This window comes from Carassius carassius, chromosome 42 (genome assembly GCF_963082965.1).
Source record: "Carassius carassius chromosome 42, fCarCar2.1, whole genome shotgun sequence".
Lineage (NCBI taxonomy): Eukaryota > Metazoa > Chordata > Actinopteri > Cypriniformes > Cyprinidae > Carassius > Carassius carassius.
In genome coordinates, this window is record NC_081796.1 from 11,890,621 (window position 1) to 11,910,025 (window position 19,405).

At 35.6% G+C, this 19,405-nt stretch overlaps 2 protein-coding genes across 4 annotated transcripts; both read right to left on the reverse strand.

The window, feature by feature from the left end:
* Nucleotides 1–270: 270 nt before the first annotated feature.
* LOC132124330 (FK506-binding protein 5-like) lies at nt 271–18,737 on the reverse strand. Of its 3 annotated transcripts, none has more exons than XM_059535321.1 (11): nt 18,477–18,737; nt 10,967–11,385; nt 9,368–10,462; nt 7,367–7,537; nt 5,491–5,781; nt 5,000–5,085; nt 3,514–3,620; nt 3,253–3,396; nt 2,026–2,157; nt 924–1,197; nt 271–826 (listed from the first exon to the last, which is right to left on the reverse strand). In XM_059535321.1, the coding sequence occupies exons 2-11, from the start codon at nt 11,116–11,118 to the stop codon at nt 615–617; spliced, it is 2,664 nt and encodes an 887-aa protein (XP_059391304.1). In that variant the 5' UTR covers nt 11,119–11,385; nt 18,477–18,737; the 3' UTR covers nt 271–614. The 3 variants fall into 3 exon arrangements, with proteins under 3 accessions (XP_059391304.1, XP_059391302.1, XP_059391303.1); XM_059535319.1 differs by lacking the exon at nt 18,477–18,737 and adding an exon at nt 14,717–15,067 and having other exon boundaries at nt 271–830; nt 928–1,197; XM_059535320.1 differs by lacking the exon at nt 18,477–18,737 and adding an exon at nt 14,717–15,067.
* Nucleotides 16,258–18,587, reverse strand: LOC132123903 (protein YAE1 homolog). The gene is made up of 3 exons (XM_059534596.1): nt 18,477–18,587; nt 18,105–18,226; nt 16,258–16,690 (listed from the first exon to the last, which is right to left on the reverse strand). The coding sequence occupies exons 1-3, from the start codon at nt 18,585–18,587 to the stop codon at nt 16,258–16,260; spliced, it is 666 nt and encodes a 221-aa protein (XP_059390579.1).
* Nucleotides 18,738–19,405: the final 668 nt, after the last annotated feature.

Sequence of the window (19,405 nt, forward strand, 5' to 3'; positions counted from 1 at the left end):
TTTTAAAACTGACAGTAATGTGTTCAGAGCCTCATTTAAATATTATGGCCAAAAAAATATATATATTTGCCATATAAAAAATAAAAAATAAAAAAACAATGCTTCAAACAGTGCCCAAGGCTATTTTCTAGACGTTTTATATTTAGAAACAACATAAATTTGATGTAACGAATTAACTCACAGTGAGTAGACCACTATCTTATTTTCCCATACTATACCCACAATACATTCTTTTGAATTAAAAATTCTCTGAAGTTATTGTTATTACTCTTTAGTATTTTTTTTTTTTTTATATTGGCAATGTAGATCAACACAATTTCCAACAGTCCATAATACAAAAAAATAAGAGGGTTAAAGTAAAAAGGCAGTAAAGGTTGTTCTTTTTTTTCCCTTTCTGAACCAGTGTTGATCACAGAATTTCCTGACAGTCTGATGTTAGCTCTGTGATTCATTTAGGGGAAAAACCTGAGCTCTTCTGCTTGTAATTTGTTCTTTTTGTAGATTGCTGTAAATTCCCTTCCTCTTATTTTTATTCACGGGATGACCAACAGATCATTATCGAAAAACAAACATCATGCCACTTTGTAGATCAGATTTGTTCTCTGCGGCCTCTGTTAGGTTATCCTGATATCTTCTCTGTGCTGGTGTTGAACGCTCCTCCTGACAGGGACGTTATAATGGCGATCGTCCTCTGTGACGATACACACGCAGGGCCACTCCTGCTTGTGGTCGTCTGGGTAATGTGTCACAAATTCCTCTGTGTCAGTCATATATAGACGGAAGGCTTGAATGGTGTGCTTTAAGGCATAGCCCAATAGAAACATCTCTACCTAAAACAAAGCAAAATATATATATATTAAAGCAGGAGTCTTCAAATTGAAGAATAGAGAAACCGAGTCGTAAGTTTGTCAATGTCATCATACTTGCCTGTTCTACCCCTCCACTGAAGCCGATCTGGCTCAGGTGATTGGCCAGAAGGGTTTGGGGGTTTTCTGATGTGTCGCGGGCAAAAAGAAGCCAGCAGAACACAGGCACTTCTTGATCTACCATCATGTTTTGATGAAGCTCAACAGCTTTGGCCAGCATTAGAAACTTTAGTGCTTCCAGAAGACCATACTCCTCGTCCCCACCTTGAAACACACACTCACACAAATTGTGCTTCTCCTCTGGGCTCTCACAGGCCACTGCTGCCTGCCACTGAAGAAAAAGCATATAAAATATAAAAATGCATGAAAACAGAAATTATCATATTTTCTCTAATTAAACTAAAAAGAAACATAATTTTACTTGGTAGAGGACAATGTACACTAATTGCTGTAACTGACCAACCACTACCAGCTGTGTAATACTGTAGTGTATATGTAATAATACACTACTGTTTATTTACTATTAAATTAATATTTTATATTATTGCCTATCCGATGCAACCAAGTGATGTCTGAAATCTGTATAATACTAAATCAATAATGAATCATGAATACATTTTGACTTCAAATAAATGAAAGAGGAGTTTGATTTTCTTGAATTTGGTAAACAAAAGGGACTGTATCAATTACAAAATCCATTTCATGAACAACATATTCATTTTTTGAAAGTAATATGAGATTGCGTGCATTCCATTTGTGAATACAACATGGAATGGAATGTACAAAATGTCCGAAAACTATTCTTGGGCGTAATGCATTTGTGATACAGACAGACCCTTTTTCCATGAAATCAGGCACCCTTCAAAATATATAAACAATATAATTTTAGAATTGCCAGATGTTAACTCACAATGGTGAGCAATATAAAGTCAGAATTGTGAGCTAAATGCTTTAATTACCTTTTTCCATGGTAGAAACTGGCTTCCATAATAAAGTTTAATACGTTCAAAACCAGCATTTATTTGAAATAATATATTTTTATTACCAATATTTTAAATGTCTTTACTGTCACTTTTGATTAATTAAATAGAAAATTACTCATTTTGTTTGAATATTATATATTTAATGTACGTACAGCACAAAAAAAAAAGAGATTCACCTTCTTCTTAAGGAGATCCAAATAACATTTCAGTCTCTCCACAGAACTTTCCTTTTCATTCTCTGGCTTGCATTCTGAAGGAAACACCCATCTAGCAATCAAATGCTCCTGAGCTTCAATCTTCTCTGGTAACTGTGAGAATAATCAGCAGCTGTTAATCTGAGCTAGAAAACAACACACACATTAGCTACATTTACACACATCCAAATAATCTGTTTCTAATCAGATTGATAGCTATACTATATCAAAAATATAGTACCTGTGTCACAATGTGTGTTTACTTACGTTTTATGTTATACAAACGTGTTCATTTATGTTTCATGTCTTTTGAACTGCTCAAGTTCATGGAACTTAATATTTACTAAACATTTGTCAAAAAAAAAAAAAAAGTTCACATATTCATCAGCTTATTTTTTTTTAGCTTTGTCAAGGGAAAAGCTCATGTTCACATTCACTCTGGTGACATTATATGGTGACCTTCTCTGTTTCTGCATGCAATGACTGGGCAATACGCATGCAATTTAGTTTTGCATGAAATACAAGTAATGCACATGTAAACGAATATGTGAACCGGATTGCAATGTTTACAGTTCATATAATCAGAACTTTAAGAATCAGAACTTTAAAATCAGACTGGATTTATTCTGACTGATGAAAATTGCATGTTAACTTATCTACTGTCAGCTTATAAAACTTAGTTTGGATAAAAACCATAACGAACAATCAGTACTCTTTCTCCATGTCACCTGCACCCAGGTTCAAGTTGCTTATTTGTCAGCTAAAATCTACAGAATGTATTGCAGTCCAAATTCAAAATATTGGAGAGGGTTTTGTTCACCCGGCCCCTCCTCCTCAGACTAGATGCGTACACAGGTTGCAGACACCAACAAGAACGAGCGCACTTAACGATGAATGAAATGAAATGCACTGTGTTTTCCTACAACTGGCAACCCGGGGAGCCAAAATACAATTGGGTAAACTGGCAGTGGGCGGGTTTCACAAACCAGAACAAAATTCTGGCCCGGAACGCACATTTTCAAGGGAGAATAACTGACTGTAGCATTGTTTACTTAGTATGTTTCTTAAATATCTGCAAACATATTATGGTATTTTTTATGCTTTAGCAGTCAAAAACATACATACAGCACCTTTAAAGTCACTTTAAAGTCGACTTACATTTGAAATCTACTCTGACTGAAGTTATTACAAGTACAGAGGTCTCCTCACCAATAGAAAGTCTTCATCCTGCAGCCAGGTGGGCATATTTGTGCTGTTTGCCAGCACCTGAAACAGTGTGGCTCGTAGTGCACAGTAGTTATCGCCTCTGACTCTTCTCAGACCGCTAAAGCTACGGGACATCTCACTGTAGCCCTTAAAGAAACACACTGAAGCAAGTCAGACTTCTTAAACAAGCATGTCAATTAAAATTGCAATAGCATACTTTAAACACATTTTGGGGGAAAAATATGAAAAAGTTAGTTAGGTCACCTTTCTGATGCGAGTGCTTTTGGTTGTGTTTCCTTTCCATTCTCTCTCACTGTAGGCCAGTATGTCCACAGCTGGTGCTACGCTACATTGGGTCTCTACACCAGGAACTAGACAAGAAGAAAAACAAATCATGACAAATACCCAATGAGATGTTCATCTGGATGCAGAGAACCTTTGGACCTTTCACATTTTCATTATGATTTGATTGTCTGTAATCCAATTACTTGAAGTGATAATTTACAATAGCTTGTTTGCAATCATGTTTTTCTGATGACACGTGAAATTCAGAAATTCAGAGGGCAGGAAGTGAAAAGCAGAATGGATGAGATGGAGGAAAGTACTGTACTGGTTTAGACACTATTACAAGAGAAAGGTATAAACAGAAAATCACAACATATGTTGGACATGATCCTTATGTTATGAAGAGGAGACATTTTTTCAACTAAACTGAAATACTTGCCTGCCATTGAGGCAGTGGATACAGGCCAAGCAACTAACCCTGATTGCAAACAAGATATTTCTAAAGTGAATCCCGCATTTATACGAGGCATGCAGGATATATGTCACTCCTGAAACTTTGCTGCATGTACAGGTATGTGGTTCTGTTAACAACACATTTTACAAAACAAAACTTTTATTCAAATTCTGAATTGATTATAGCATAGAAAGTTAGCGAATAGTGCTGCTTACATATAATCATTAAAAAGCTCACTCACTTGTCGCAATCTCACTATGTTCTGCTTTCTAATCAATGAAGCTCTATAAGCTGCACATACTGTATAATATCTAATTTACATCGCGTCTACGTGTGCTGTTTAGCATTGAGTATATTCTGACTGTCTCATGCTGATGTCTGAGAGTTGACAGCCCTGTATCTATTTATATATTTCTTTATTAATATCTTATATTAACCATTTGCACACACGGGCATTATCCTACTCGGTTCCTCCCAACTGCAGACGCAGGTTTAAAAGCCACTTTTTCCTGCATTTTTCAGTTAATTTCTCGCCTTTCCCCTCCCTTACGAACAACACATTTTCACATTATAATATGAAATATATTAAAATATATAAAATAATTGCATTTAAAAAAAATCAAATAAAAAAACTGTTTAAAACTGTAAAGCTGTTTTAGCACAGTCTGTATTGTATAAAGCACTATATAAATACAAGTGACTTACTTGAAAGTAAACGATAGGGTGAAAAAACAAAAAGTACAGATGGACCCAGAACTCCATTTGTCAGAAAAGTCTGTATTGCTAATAAGAGTATCAAAACTGCATTACACTGATAAGCCCATTTTTAAGGAATTCAGCTTTTGTTTTTTTGTTCCAAAAAATAAAGAAGGGTATATGGCATTAGATTAACACCAGGGGTGAATAAATGATGACTTCATTTTCAGTTTTAGGTAAACTAGTCCTTTAACAGCTATTAGATGCGATTAGATGGTATTGATACCATGACATAAACGAAAAAATCATGAATACTTATGAGCTCCAGCAGTGGTTTGGATGGCTTGTTATTGCTGGCTCCCATTTCAATCTCCTCAGCTCCCAGATATAGGTCTGCACTCCTATGGGATTAAGAGGAACTATCATGCATATGATGTTAAGTATGATGAATAGTCATGAGGAGTCTAGCTGGAAGAGCTAAAACTGTTATATTAACGTACAACATCCCAGATGATAATGATTCATCATGCAGGGCAAGTCTTACTGGACCTAAAGAGGCTTTGTGATGATTCTTTAGCTCTTTTATGTCAGTTGTTCACATATCTTTTGTGAAAATCACACTATTATAAATTTTATGGTTCGATTATTGTAAATATAATTCTGGTTGAAGGGGTTGCAAGACTAAGCATATTCCTGTCTTGTCATTAATTTGTCTAATTAACAACTGATTCTGGTGTCCAAATGCTTTGACCGTCTGCTTTCCAAACTAAAGATATTGCTGGCAAAAAAAAAAAAGATACACATACTCATCCAATGTCTCGTGCACTTCCTCCACACTCTCTTCCGTATCTTTCTGTATCAGCTTCACCTCTACTGTGCTACTGCTGAAAAGAATCTCTGATTTTGGGGTGGCAGAAGTGTCTTCTTTTCCTTCGTTTATCTGTGCAACACTAGCTTCCTTTTCCTGCTGCTCCTTTTCATCTTCTGTTTGTTGAGGACGAGTTTCTGCATCATTTACAACTTCCTCCACTAATTTTGCCTCTCTCAACACGGGAACATCACCTATGGCCTCAGTGTCTTCTACAGCAACTGAATCACTGTAAACGAGAAATGATAGAGTGGTTATTGGGCAATTCTGACATATATGTGTGTGTGTGTGTGTGTGTGTGTGTGTGTGTATATATATATATATATACGTATATATATATATATATATATATATATATATATATATATATATGTATATACAGTACAGACCAAAAGTTTGGACACACCTTCTCATTCAAAGAGTTTTCTTTATTTTCATGACTATGAAAATTGTAGAGTCACACTGAAGGCATCAAGCGCTATTTGACCAAGAAGGAGAGTGATGGGGTGCTGTGCCAGATGACCTGGCCTCCACAGTCACCGGACCTGAACCCAATCGAGATGGTTTAGGGGTGAGCTGGAACGCAGACAGAAGGCAAAAGGGCCAACAAGTGCTAAGCATCTCTCGGGGAACATTTCAGGTGACTACCTCTTGAAGCTCATCAAGAGAATGCCAAGTGTGTGCAAAGCAGTAATCAAAGAAAAAGGTGGCTACTTTGAAGAACCTAGAATATGACATTTTTAGTTGCTTCACACTTTTTTTGTTATGTATATAATTCCATATATAATTCCACACGTGTTTATTCATTGTTTTGATGCCTTCAGTGTGAATCTACAATTTTCATAGTCATGAAAATAAAGAAAACTCTTTGAATGAGAAGGTGTGTCCAAACTTTTGGTCTGTACTGTATATATATATATATATATATATATATATATATATATATATATATATATATATATATATATATATATATATATATACACACACATACACACACACACACACTTATACACATTATGTATTCCTTAAATGTTGCTTTCTTATTTCAGTCTTAAAAATTAGGCTCACAATGCTTTTGGGAGTCACGATTTTCTCTCTAATTTCAAAATGAACACAAGCCTTAGAAACCTCTACAGAGTGTGTGTAGAGGCGTCATTAACCTAGAAACTCATCGATGACCTTGATGGTTCCAGGCTTGAAACTACAGTCACATCCTGTAGCAAACTCTGGTCTCTACCGTTAGTTTGATATGACGCTTCAGCATGAGCTCTAAATGAATAAATATATCTGGAAATAAATACATGTTGGGAGTATATATATATATATATATATATATATATATATATATATATATATATATATACACAAACAAATTAACTATATTTGTTTTTATCAAGTCATGTATTTCTATATTTACTCTCGTGTTATATTATCTATCTATCTATCTATCTATCTATCTATCTATCTATCTATCTATCTATCTATCTATCTATCTATATATTTTTTTTTTATTATTATTATTTCTGTAGACTTTGAAAATTTTAACCACTGGCCCTTAGCATTGAGCCCTGTAAACTTTGCCAAAGGTCACCATAATCTAAAATCATAAAAGTGTTTCCAAAATAAAGTTGAAACGAATGTTGTTCAGACAGCAATTGTCTTGAAGAATTGCTTGAAGAACTTCTGCATAAATGCAACTTAGACATGATTGACATGATACACCATATATATATATATATATAACTCTGTAATGAACATGAGAGTTTTGCACCACCTAACGGTAATAATAATGTATAGCAGGAAGTACTAACCTTGGTTCAGTGAGTCTAGTTTTCTCAGTGGGGCTTGATGACACTGAGTGACTGGAGTCCAGGCCATTCTGAATGGGTTCTGAAGTCTCGTGCTCTTGCTCTGCAAACTTTTCACTCTTCTCTAGATCTTCCACAGAATTCATTACTTCAGGTTTGTCCATATCAGTAGTGCTTTATTAGAATTGAGAAATTAACTAGGGTTATTAGTTAACTAACACTAAAACCATTATTTAAAAAAACAAACAAACAAACAAACAAACAAAAAACTTATTTAAAATAAACTGAAAAATAGTTAACGGAAATAGAATAAAATATAAAAACCTAAACTTATTTTAATTCACTTAGTTGCCAAAGTAACATCTCTCATTTTCATTTAGATTATAAATAAAATCAATTTAAAAATCCAAATAAAAATAATAAAAAATATAAAACTAAAACTATAATAGTATCTCGATGATAGTAAAATAAGACATACATATATGCCATATAAATATAGTCCGACCCGACTCGACTGCATTTATTTTCGAACCCCACTTCACTGGACCCGAACGACAAAGGTGCAGTAGTAGATCTTGGAAAATGCTAACATTAGCCTGTTAGCGCTGAAAGCAAACGTCCCATCCTCCCTGAAATCGCTGTCCAAAGCCACGCCCCCTGAACACATTTATGCTTACAGACCAGAATACCAGAGACAACATTACTACGATATGCTACTTCAGCGGTTCCCAATTCTAGCCCATGTTCCAAAGTGAAGTAAATGCTCAGGGAGTATGGAGCAATGAACACGGCGTAGGGATCATATCAATCGGAACAAAGTTCATTCATATAGCTCACTTCTAACAAGTTGCTAATCTAAATTAATTAAGTGGGACATCCAAAATGTGTCATTCACCCGTGAGAAAACTTTACAGGTACTACAATACCAGGAAGGAAGACCGGGTTGTTGATGTTTGTCTGCCATTCTAGCATTTTGATTGGATGTACATTTCTTGGTCCTACACCTTCCACAGAATATATAAATACAGATAAATACATTTAGACCACTTAACTTAATGATTGCTATTGGGATGTGAAGAGACTTTCAACCAGCATAACAAAAAACCTTTCTGAAGACAATCAACTATTGCACCTTTAACAGGAATGTGGCCGTTGCAGTCAGTAAAGAAAAACCCTGGTGTCCTGCTGACTGATTTGGCAGCTTCTCCATTAATTTTATTTATTTAACATTTATTTAATTTATTATTACTTTAAGTTATTGTCTACCTGAAGCCGCCTTTCCACTATCTCTGACAAACCATCGACCAGAAGTCATTCATTTCCAATAGAGAGTAGTGCGGGAACTGCGTGGACTTCCGATGCGTATGTTGAAAATTCTGATCCAATTTGAGATTTGGATGCATTTAGCTGCCTTTCCACTGCACACGAACATTCTGACACAACTTTTTGCATTTCTCCCCCTAGTGACAGTCGCACAGAACTTTCAAACTGGTTGTGCAGCAACCGTTACCACAGCATATTCACCATTGTAAAATTAATCATTTTAATGAATATAAAAAAAATGCACTTAACACCAAATTGCGAGAAGTAGCTACATTAAAGTGATTGAGTCTTATCTTAAAACAAACAAACAAAAACAAAAACATTTATTTTAAATTACCCGAGACACAAGGCAACTTAATACCAAACTCAACCCGTGTTCGAGGCATTTTTCGAAGTTTTGGACCCCAACCCACTAGGGTTTCAGGTCAGACCTCAGGTTTTCGGCTCTAAGTAGCCCCGTAAAGACATTTATGCAGTACTTCAGTGTCACATGATCTAAAATTTCTACTGGTTGCTAAATTTCTTCTAGTTTTTATTGTGTCTATCTGTATGTCGCCCACCCCTAATATGGACACTCAATTCCAGATCTATAGAAAAATTCTGTGGAATTTTCCAATTTTATTTATATTTTAATTTCATTTGCATTTAAATAATTAATTTACTCATTCATTCAATCATTACCTGTCAATTTGTGTAGAGGGTTTAGATGACAGTTGCTCTTGACTCTCAGTTTCCAAGGCTTCTTCATTCACTTCCTGGACTATGTCTTCTTTTTGAGGCAGCTTTTCCACCTCCATGACACCAGCATTCATTTCGTTCTCAACATTCAGACTCCCAGGGTCCTTCACTAGACCATTGTCTATGGCAGGAGAGAGTCCATTCGTAATATCTACATCTGGAGATGAAGCTTCCTGTGAATGTTCCTGAGTTTGTGAAACTTCAGATGCCACTTGTTTCAGCTCTGTCATCTCAGAATGAGTATCATCTGAACTTTTGTCCTCTACTTCATCTGTTTGCTCAGTGATGGGTTCCTCAGCAGTCACTTCCACTACGCTTTTCTCAATAACATCCGACTCATTAGACTGACCTAAACTGCATGGGTCAGGTTCTGTGCTGCTGTTGTCCATCAGTGAAATATCCCTAGTGTCATTAAGACCAGCCTCTTCATGTGTTAATTCATTGGTGTCATTCAGATTTAGTTCCTCATTACGGATCATTTCCTTCTCATCTACACCTATCATCTCCACAAGTGTTTCTGGCTCTGGTTCGGAGGAGTTCTTCTCAGATTCTACCTGAGCAAGCGTCGTTGCCTCTTGAACAGGTGCTTCCTTAACAGGTGTCTCCAGAGCAGGTGCGAGTGTTGAGTCTAAACTTGTTGGGGTAGCACCTGCATCATCTGTCAGAGCAGCTGTGATGTCTAACTCTTCAACTGACTTGTCTTGACCCTCTATCTCCCCTTTCACTGAGGCAACATTCTCCGCAAGTGCTTCATCTGGAGATGCTTCTGAGACTTCGGCTGCAATGTTCTGGATTTCTTCAGTGATTTCAGTCTCTGTTTTTGGTGGTTCTGTAGCTAAGATTACAGTTTCTGTTGGAGCCGTTTCAAGAGAAACTTTTTGATTAACTTCAGCTGCAGGAGGGACTTCAGTATTTAATATTGACATTGTTTTAATTGTTTCAGAGTAAGAGCTCTTTGGTTCAAGAAGTTGGGCATTTGCATTTGGCTGTTTGGTTATAACTGATTCACCCAGCTGTGGTTTTGTTTCATCTTCATGCCTGTTGAGAAATTTGAAATGCATTTATAAGTCAAATGTGGATGTTATGGAAAGAACATGAAAAACAGGATTTACTAGTTTGATGTACAGCACTCAAACATTCTCAATGAAATGTTCTCTTTAGCCCATCTATGTAAAAAATAAGGCGTAAAATTAGTTGCAAATGTAAATAATTCAGAATTTGTTGGTACCGTCGTCAGTATTACGAGGACATAACTATATGACTTTTGTGTTTGCATATAAATACCTATTCAGAATTATAAATGTTGCCCATCCAAAAGAACAACAGCACAAACTGCACCAAGTGTTTAGCTTAGCTAATCAAAAGTAGTCAATTACATATAGACGTCTTAAAGCAAGAGTACAAAAGCACCCTGCTTAATTCAAGGTGTCAAAGTGACATTGTAGTGGACTACAGGCAAATGCGTGATCCGGGATATTTTAAAATTAAACCATCCACAATAGTTCTGTTTCATGCCACGTTAGTTAAAAAGTAAATCATTACCTGTGCTCTTCATCTGGAGTTGGACTGGTGCAGACATCCGTTCCTGCCTTGGTTGATGTCTTTGATGCAGAGCTATGCAGTAAACCTTTAGTCTCGTCTTCTGTATCGTAACAAGGGTTTTTTTGTCCACAACAATCCCAAACGCTCCCCATGCTGGCATAGGCTGAAGTGATAGCTTTCAATAAATCCACTTCTCTGGGTTTAAGTTCAGACCAAAGGATGTGCCGTTATCTAAAGCAAGCCGCTTCCACTTCCAGAGGGCTAGCCATATACAAATATTATTTCTCCAGACAAGATTCTATATACCTCGTACCAATACATGTGAGCAGTTTCTGTAAATATTGTGTATCTGTAATGACTTGTTTCTACATGAGCTGACCATAAACTGCACTTCGGAGTATCTGGTCATCTGCTCAAACCTGGAGATTGAAAACAAACACAAAGTCCCACATGAGTCTTAAACATGCCATTTCTGATCATCTAAAGCAGCGGTCCCCAACCTTTTTATCATCAAGGACCGGTTTAATGTCAGACAATATTTTCACGGACTGGGCATTAAGGTGTGAAGCATAAATACAACAAAATAAAATGATACGACTGGCATAAAAACTGTGGTATATTGTAAATATAATAATAAACATGAAGCCACTGTGTATTCGTATGTAACTTTATTAGCAGCATCCTCGTAACATCGCGCCAACATAACATGATTAATATATAATGAGTGAGTACATCATGAATCCATTTTCCAAACAGTGTTTTTGTCTTATCCTTAATCACTGTGGTACACCTATAATAAGTGTTTATATTCGGACTATTTTAGTCTGGTTGGGGTCGGCAATGCTGCAGAGTAGTGCAGTACCTGCGTGACTCGCCATATATGTAAACAGAAAGAAGTAGCTCTGGCTACAATGTTCTTCCGCTACACGTGAGCACCAAAAGTTACCGACTGCAGCTTTAATGTAAGTTATTTATTCTTTCTTCAGCGGCCCGGTACCAAATGAGGCACAGACCGGTACCGGTCCGCGGCCCGGGGGTTGGAGACCGCTGATCTAAAGACACAAGTTGCAGGAAAATCAAAAAAATGTGTAAAACTCTAAAAGGTTCTTACATTTAGGGGATCTTATTTTAACAAATTGTAATTTTACAGTTTTAACAATAACTGTAGTAAATATGGAGACTATGTTTTGGTCGAACAGGTGTTGTTGAACAAATCTTTTAACTGAACATATCCTTGTTGTTCACTTCCATGCATTGATTCCTTTTTCATTCACAGAATTCTATTCATTTTGATACTGTTTTATAAGCCAACTATTATGAATTGTTTTATCTTCACAGACAAAGCCTACAACACTAGCGAATAGCATTCATGGCTTAATTAAAATCCCTATTGGATTTTTTTCCCCCAAAACCAAGGCAACTGAAAAGTTGACAGGCACTTTTGCACTCTGTAAAACTTGTTTCCATTGACTCTGGATTTTGTGCCCTATTTGAGTGGTAAGCCATTAGTGGTGGTATCCAAAAACATAGTGGACATTATTGAGGCACCCTCAGTCAATTTGCTGACTCACACTCACTTCCAAAACATTAGTGCTCCTCTTGCTGTATCTGTCTGTTGCTTTGGACAGTTAACCACCAGGCCCTTCAGGGTGTCTCGGAGGGGTGAGATGTCTAAGCCTCAGCATCTAACTACTGGGGTGCCTCAAGGCTCAGTACTTGGACCAATTTTCTTCTTCATCTACAAGTCATCACTTCAATCTGTAATTCAGAAACATGGCTTTTCATATCACTGCTATGGTGATGACATAACTCTACTTTTCATTCCAGCCCAGATGATCCAACAGCAGCTGCTCGCACCTCAGCCTGCCTGTAAGCCATTTCTTGCTGGATGAAGGGCCATAACCCTCAACTCAACTTTGCATGACACAACTGCTTGTGGTATCCGCCAAACCCAACACTTTTCCACAACTTCTCCTTCCAAATAGACGCATTAACCATAACTCCTTCCAGGACAACCCGGAACCTTGCAGTTGTAACTTGTGATCATTTAACTCCTTGTCCAAGCTCTTGTTCTATCCAGGCTGGACTATTGTAAAGTAATCATTTGTTTTATGTTTCATTAAGTTGTGAGTTCATATTAACGGTCATGTTACTCAAAGAAATGTTTGCAAAGAATCGCTAATATTTGCTAACGTCATATCATTACAGACTGCATGATAGTGCCACAGCATACAGTATGGTAGACATTGATGGGGGCTAATCCCCCCAATAATTAGAAATCGCTAAACCATTTTCTCTAATATTACCTATTCGAGAGAGAGAGAGAGAGAGAGAGAGAGAGAGAGAGAAATGGAAGTTGCGTGTATTCGCGTCTGTGCGTTTATCTTTTTAGAGTGAGTTTACTTAAAAACAGCTATTGTATCCTCTCGTCGCTGGAAAATATAATGTAGCGATTCAGTATTTAAACTGTATTTAATAAAAGTCGTGGGGCAGCATTGACAAGTTTATTTTTTCCTGGATGTGAGAGCTGCACGATTTCTGATACAGTATGTGTGTGTGTCAGTAAGCAGCTCATTAATACAGAACGATAATTAAAGGCTCTAATGCACACCAGCACACCAGTATATGTGTGTATTGTAAGAGCTAGACGACGAATGATGGCGTGTGACGTCATGGTAGTGGTGCCCCAATCCTTAGGGGAATATTTTCTCCCCTACCCCTTGACACTCTGTTTCAAGGGACAAAAGGAAGGGGTAGGCGGAGGGGTAGGGGAAGGGGAAGGGGTATAAAATAGAATTGGGATTGGGCCTTGGACTTGTCACAGCACTTACAAATTGTTGTCCTTTTGTTTGCTTAATTGCTTCTATTATCCTCATTTGTAAATTGCCTAAGATAAAGGTGTCTGCTAAATTATTACATGTAAATTTCAAGTTAAATGAGTTAGTTGAATGAATTAAAATCCCTAGTAATGTAAATTTGTGAAGAGTGAAGAGTTTCCATTCTTTGCTGAATTTATTTGAAATACTGTAACTGTAAAATAACCCAAGAGCAAATTCAAATTTAAGTTATTAGCTTAAATACATATTACAAAATATTGTACAATGTACTTTCTTAACTTCAGTAGGTATATTATTTTTATAACAGTAACTGTGTCATCCTTGCACAGCTCAAGAGTCACTCCATGAGCCAGAATGACACGAAATATAAACAGGCCATTTATATCAATAAGGTTTGTAGTTTTCTAATTGACTTTGATTACTTTTTAAAACCTCCAGTATACTACAGCTATTTCAGAAGGCCGTTCGCAACACAAATTGACTTTAAATTTTACGTAGATTTTAACACTAGATGTTATTTTTCCGTGCCGTACAATATATTAATCTTAGTTAATGGTGAGTTATAGTTTGTACATTACGCATGCGATTTAAGTTGTTTTGCGGCGCAAGGCACAAGTGTCCACAACACTCAGAATTATGACATTGTTTACCACAGATACTATTGCAACACTCTGTCTGTCCAACATGTATCTATATCCAATAAAGCACTGTTATTTCCCTAAAAGAAAGGTCCACAATATTCCTTTAAGCAAACAGAATGTATTTAACTTAGATTCCCAAGCTCAGCGATTTTTAACAAAATCCAGCAAGCACATGTGAACTGTCAACACACTGCGTTAGATTAATTGATACTTTAGATCGCCAACATTTGTATGGCATGAACTTTGAAATACTCTAACATCATAATTCCTACCTAAATGTGAAGAGTTCTCCATTTGCTTGTCAAGACAGACGACCACTTTTTGCGTCCAGGAAGATCGACGTGTATTAATGGACGTCTGCAGTTTCACTTTCGTCTAAGAATATACTCCCCACAGGAAACCGTGAACGTCAAGGTTCTCTACTGATAATATCGTTTCTTGTCTAATAACGTGCTTTGAACCAAAAGAGGGGCGGAAAAGTCAAGCCAGTTCTTCCTTCATAGCACTTGAAGAGGGCAGTGCATGGTCTCAGATTAACGGAATGTAGTGAAATCTGATTCTAGAGGTCTCCATATCCATTAAACGGACATCTACACAGTCCACAACTGTCTTGAACTCGCATTAACCCAGTCTGTCTAAACATAGCTAAGTTTATTTATTTATTTTTTTTTTTTACACCTTTGCATACTTCTGTTAAAAAAAAAAAAAATAATAAAAAAAATATTCTTAGTTCAGAATTAACTTAACTGGAAAAACAAGTAAACTTCAGTGTGAACACACATGCAATGTTTTTGGATACTTAAATACACTTAATTGTTTTTATTTATTATTATTTAAATTTCAATGCAATGACGTAAATCACAACAAAAGATTAAAACAATCATATAAAATGTACTTAAACTTTTTAAAAGTGTATATAACTGCCATGAAACAGTCATAAAAGTATACTCTTAAGTACACTTATGCTGTTTTTTATTTCATTAATATAACTTGCAAGTACCTTTTTTTATAACCTTTAAGATTTTAAGCACACTACAAGTGCAAATTCAATACAATTACACACATTTTTTTTCATCAGGGCAGCCCACTTGCTCTGAATGATAACAGTTCTCAAAAAGTTGCATTTTGAAACATGCAACTTAGTAGTTTACTCATGATTTATAACAGAGATAAGATAAAACCATTACAATTAAACACATTAGAAACGGTGTGCCTACTTAGTGACATAACATCCGAATCATGCCACGCTAAAGCTTCATTATGTTTACATTAATAAATTGTATTTATCTAAATGGCCCAAATTAACTTCAAATAAATATGTAACTACATAAACTGATTAAATAAATAGCTTTTATTTGGGGATAAATGGTAAACTCACTCAATTAGAGTCTACAGTTCACTATAGAAAGTAAATGCATTTTATTACAATCATGGTAAATGTGTGATAAAGTTTGATTAAACAAAAAATGGATAGAGGTACACGGTAAAGAATAAATTTTTGTTTTGAAACTCAGTCATTTACAATCAAAAACAGGTGCATTTGGATTCGATAAGTGGCATAGGTACACTTTAAATTATATATTATATAAAAGGGTATGAATATGTACAGTGTTGTGGAAGAAGTACAGCATAACTGCAGTTCAATAGAATCACAGCAATGAAAAAATAATAATAATTAAAAAAAAAAAAGAATCCCCTTAAATACACTATCAGTTTGAGTCAACTAATGCACAGGCTATTTTCTTTCCTGGAATATGCTTGTTTCCTGCCCACACAGGATGTTATTCAGACACTCTGCTGCAGTGGATCCACTTCAAGTGTGTATGAGCTGCTGAATGTGAAGTTTTAGTTCTTCAGGAAGCCCCAGTTCTGTTATCAAGTCCAAGCAGCACTTCAGCAGCTGTTTCAGACTCTCTCCTGTAGACGAAGAACTCTGGAAAAGAGCTCTTGGTGAATCTTCACTCACATCTCTGACATTTCCACAGCAGTCATTATTCGCTCCATCTCTCCCACAACAGTTCCCATTGTTTGAGTTCCTAGATTCTCCCTCTTGGTTCCTGTTCTCGACATTTAGGTCCTCCATGTCATCCACCATCTCAGTCACACAAGGTGGAGGCCTCAGCTGGGCTTTCCTCATGGCCTCCACAAGCCCGTCCTCATGTGTCTCCAATTTCTGAAGCAGACTGGTAACTGACTCTAAAGCTGGGCTTCCAGGCAGATGAACCTGACACCAGCATCGAACAGCACTGCGGAAGGAGAAGACAATATGACGATGGTCAGAAGGAAGATAGGACACATGGGCTTTAGGATTCTAATCAGGTACAGTGGCCCAAAAAGGGACATTTTTAGATTTAATTTAAACATCACAGTCCTATTTATATAGGTGAATGTATCATGTCAGTTCTTCTGGAGCACACACAGGGATCCTAGCAGAGTAAACACAGGTTTAAAGCAGAGCTATTTTAATTAGGCCGGTCACGATAACTAAATAACCTTCTAATCATGATAATTTGATCTAACTGCAGTTGTTTCAGAACACAATGGGGAGTCATACACCAAAAGAAACAGAAGAGTTCAAGATATCATCATAATTATTTACTGAACCCTTAAATTAATCACAATTTTATAATGAAAATCATAAAAAACAGACAATTAATCGTGATCGCCAAAGCCCTAAAACAGACAATTAATCAAAATAACCGTGACTATTTTTAGACAATTAATCGTCAGCCAAATTTCATAATCGCAACAGCCTTAATTTTAAAATTATTTAATAGTTTAAAACTATTATTAATATTTGGAATTCTCTATTATTTTTCAGTTTTCTTTTTATATAATTTTATTCTTAATAAAATGTTATTTAATTCAATTCATTTTTTTAATAGCTTTAAGTTAATTAAAACTAAAATATTTCTTAACTAAACAACTGTTAATTATTATTTATAGACTATTATAGTATTTATTAAATTTGCATTAGCTTTCATAAATTTTCAATTTTAGCTTAGGTCTCAGTAGTTCATTTTGTGCTTATATCAGTTGTACTAGTTTTGTTTTTTAAATATTTCTATTTGGCTTCAATGCAGTACATACAGTGAATCCTTAATCCTAACAATACTGCTTGACAAGCAATTTAAAATGGTCTTATTTTTGTCATTTTTGTTTAAAACAATGCCACTTCTTTTGATGTTTTGTTGTATAATGCCATGAATGCCATTCTTTTTTTATTACCAGAACATTCTGATACTGTTAGTTTACATTGTTAAGATAACCCACACAGAACACTCCTAGAAAGCTAGTAATTGGTTTCCAAACAGAAACCATACATTATATACAAACCATCCGTGGAACATTCTGTGTTTACAAGTACTGTAAATTAATTGTATTATCATATTATAGTATGCATGGAGCAGTCACGTGATTGTCCCTAAACTTTGTACATATAAGGCATAATTATGAACATTGTAAGTGTTATACCGACAAAATACCTATATAAATGGAGGTTAACTATATATATATATATATATATATATATATATATATATATATATATATACACACACACACACACACGATTCGTTCTTACTGTTGGGCGTATTTTGCATGGGTTTCTACTAAAAAGGCCCTAAAATAATGTCAGATAAGACAAAAGCACCTGCTTACCTCATGATTCCTTTAAGCTGACCGATGACCGTCATTTTAGTGACTCCTTCTGTGTATCCCATGTTAAAACCAGTCTGTAGTGACGCTTCTTTCCCTGCATCACTGCCATCTCTGTAACCATCCTGACAGAAAACCACATGGCAGTCGTTTCTAGACTGCGCTGCTTTCACTAGCTACGTTATACACCCATGATTGTTTCTTTTGTATGTCACCGGTGTTTTAAAAAAAACTCGTAGGTGCATGAGCGATCTAACGCTCATTCAGGTTGGAATAATAATAATACATTAAAAAAAGATATAAAAATATTTCAGTAGAAGCATGTTTATGAATGTGAATGAAAGGTTCAGCATTAATAAATGAATGTTCAGGTACCTTTGTGCGTTTTTCCATGTTGTATTTCCATTCTTTGTTCTGCAGACTAATATCATCCACATCCTCGTCGAACACATCCTCACTAGACGCCACTGATTTCACCCACGACATGTTTTCAAGCTATAAATCGCGACAGTTAATCTCACGGAGTGTGAATTCAACGTGGAAACGTGTCTCGTGAGTAAAAGACGCTTGTTTCGGCCTTTGACAGGATCCATAAAACACATTCACATCCACGTGGTCATGTGACTGATGTCTTCAGATGCAAATACAGCTCTTTTCTTCATCTGGTTGCTTCTGGGCGTATTTACACATCATATCGCCACCTGCTGGTCGACATGTAACCCAAACAATATATAACAATGTTCTAGAACTAGATAATTAGATTTAGTAAAGAATATTAACATTTTATTACCTGCGCAAATAGGGAATTTGTTTGACTAAATTATGAATAGCTACTACCCAATGAAGACGAGCCGGTACAAACGTATGTACGTAAGGTAGGCTACGTATTTTGATATATATCTATATATATATATATATATATATATATATATATATATATATATATATATATATATATATATATATATATTAAATTAATGTAGTTCATTATTATTATTGTTATTATTATTATTATTATTATTATTATTAGTTAGAACATTCTGTGCGTTTTTCTTTCAGTTTTGATGTATTTTATGTGCACAAGAAAAAAAAAACCTTTCCGGAGTTTGCGGGTTGTCAGAGGAAAATCAATTTAATATTGTAAGATGAAAACAGTAAAATAACAAAATTCGAAATAAACAAGTGAAATATTAATTATAAAATGAAACGCTAATTTTATTTTATATTAATAACAATGTGAAATATTAATAGTGATAGTGCACATTCATAGTACAAGTATGTGTACCATAGAGTAAGTCACCGCT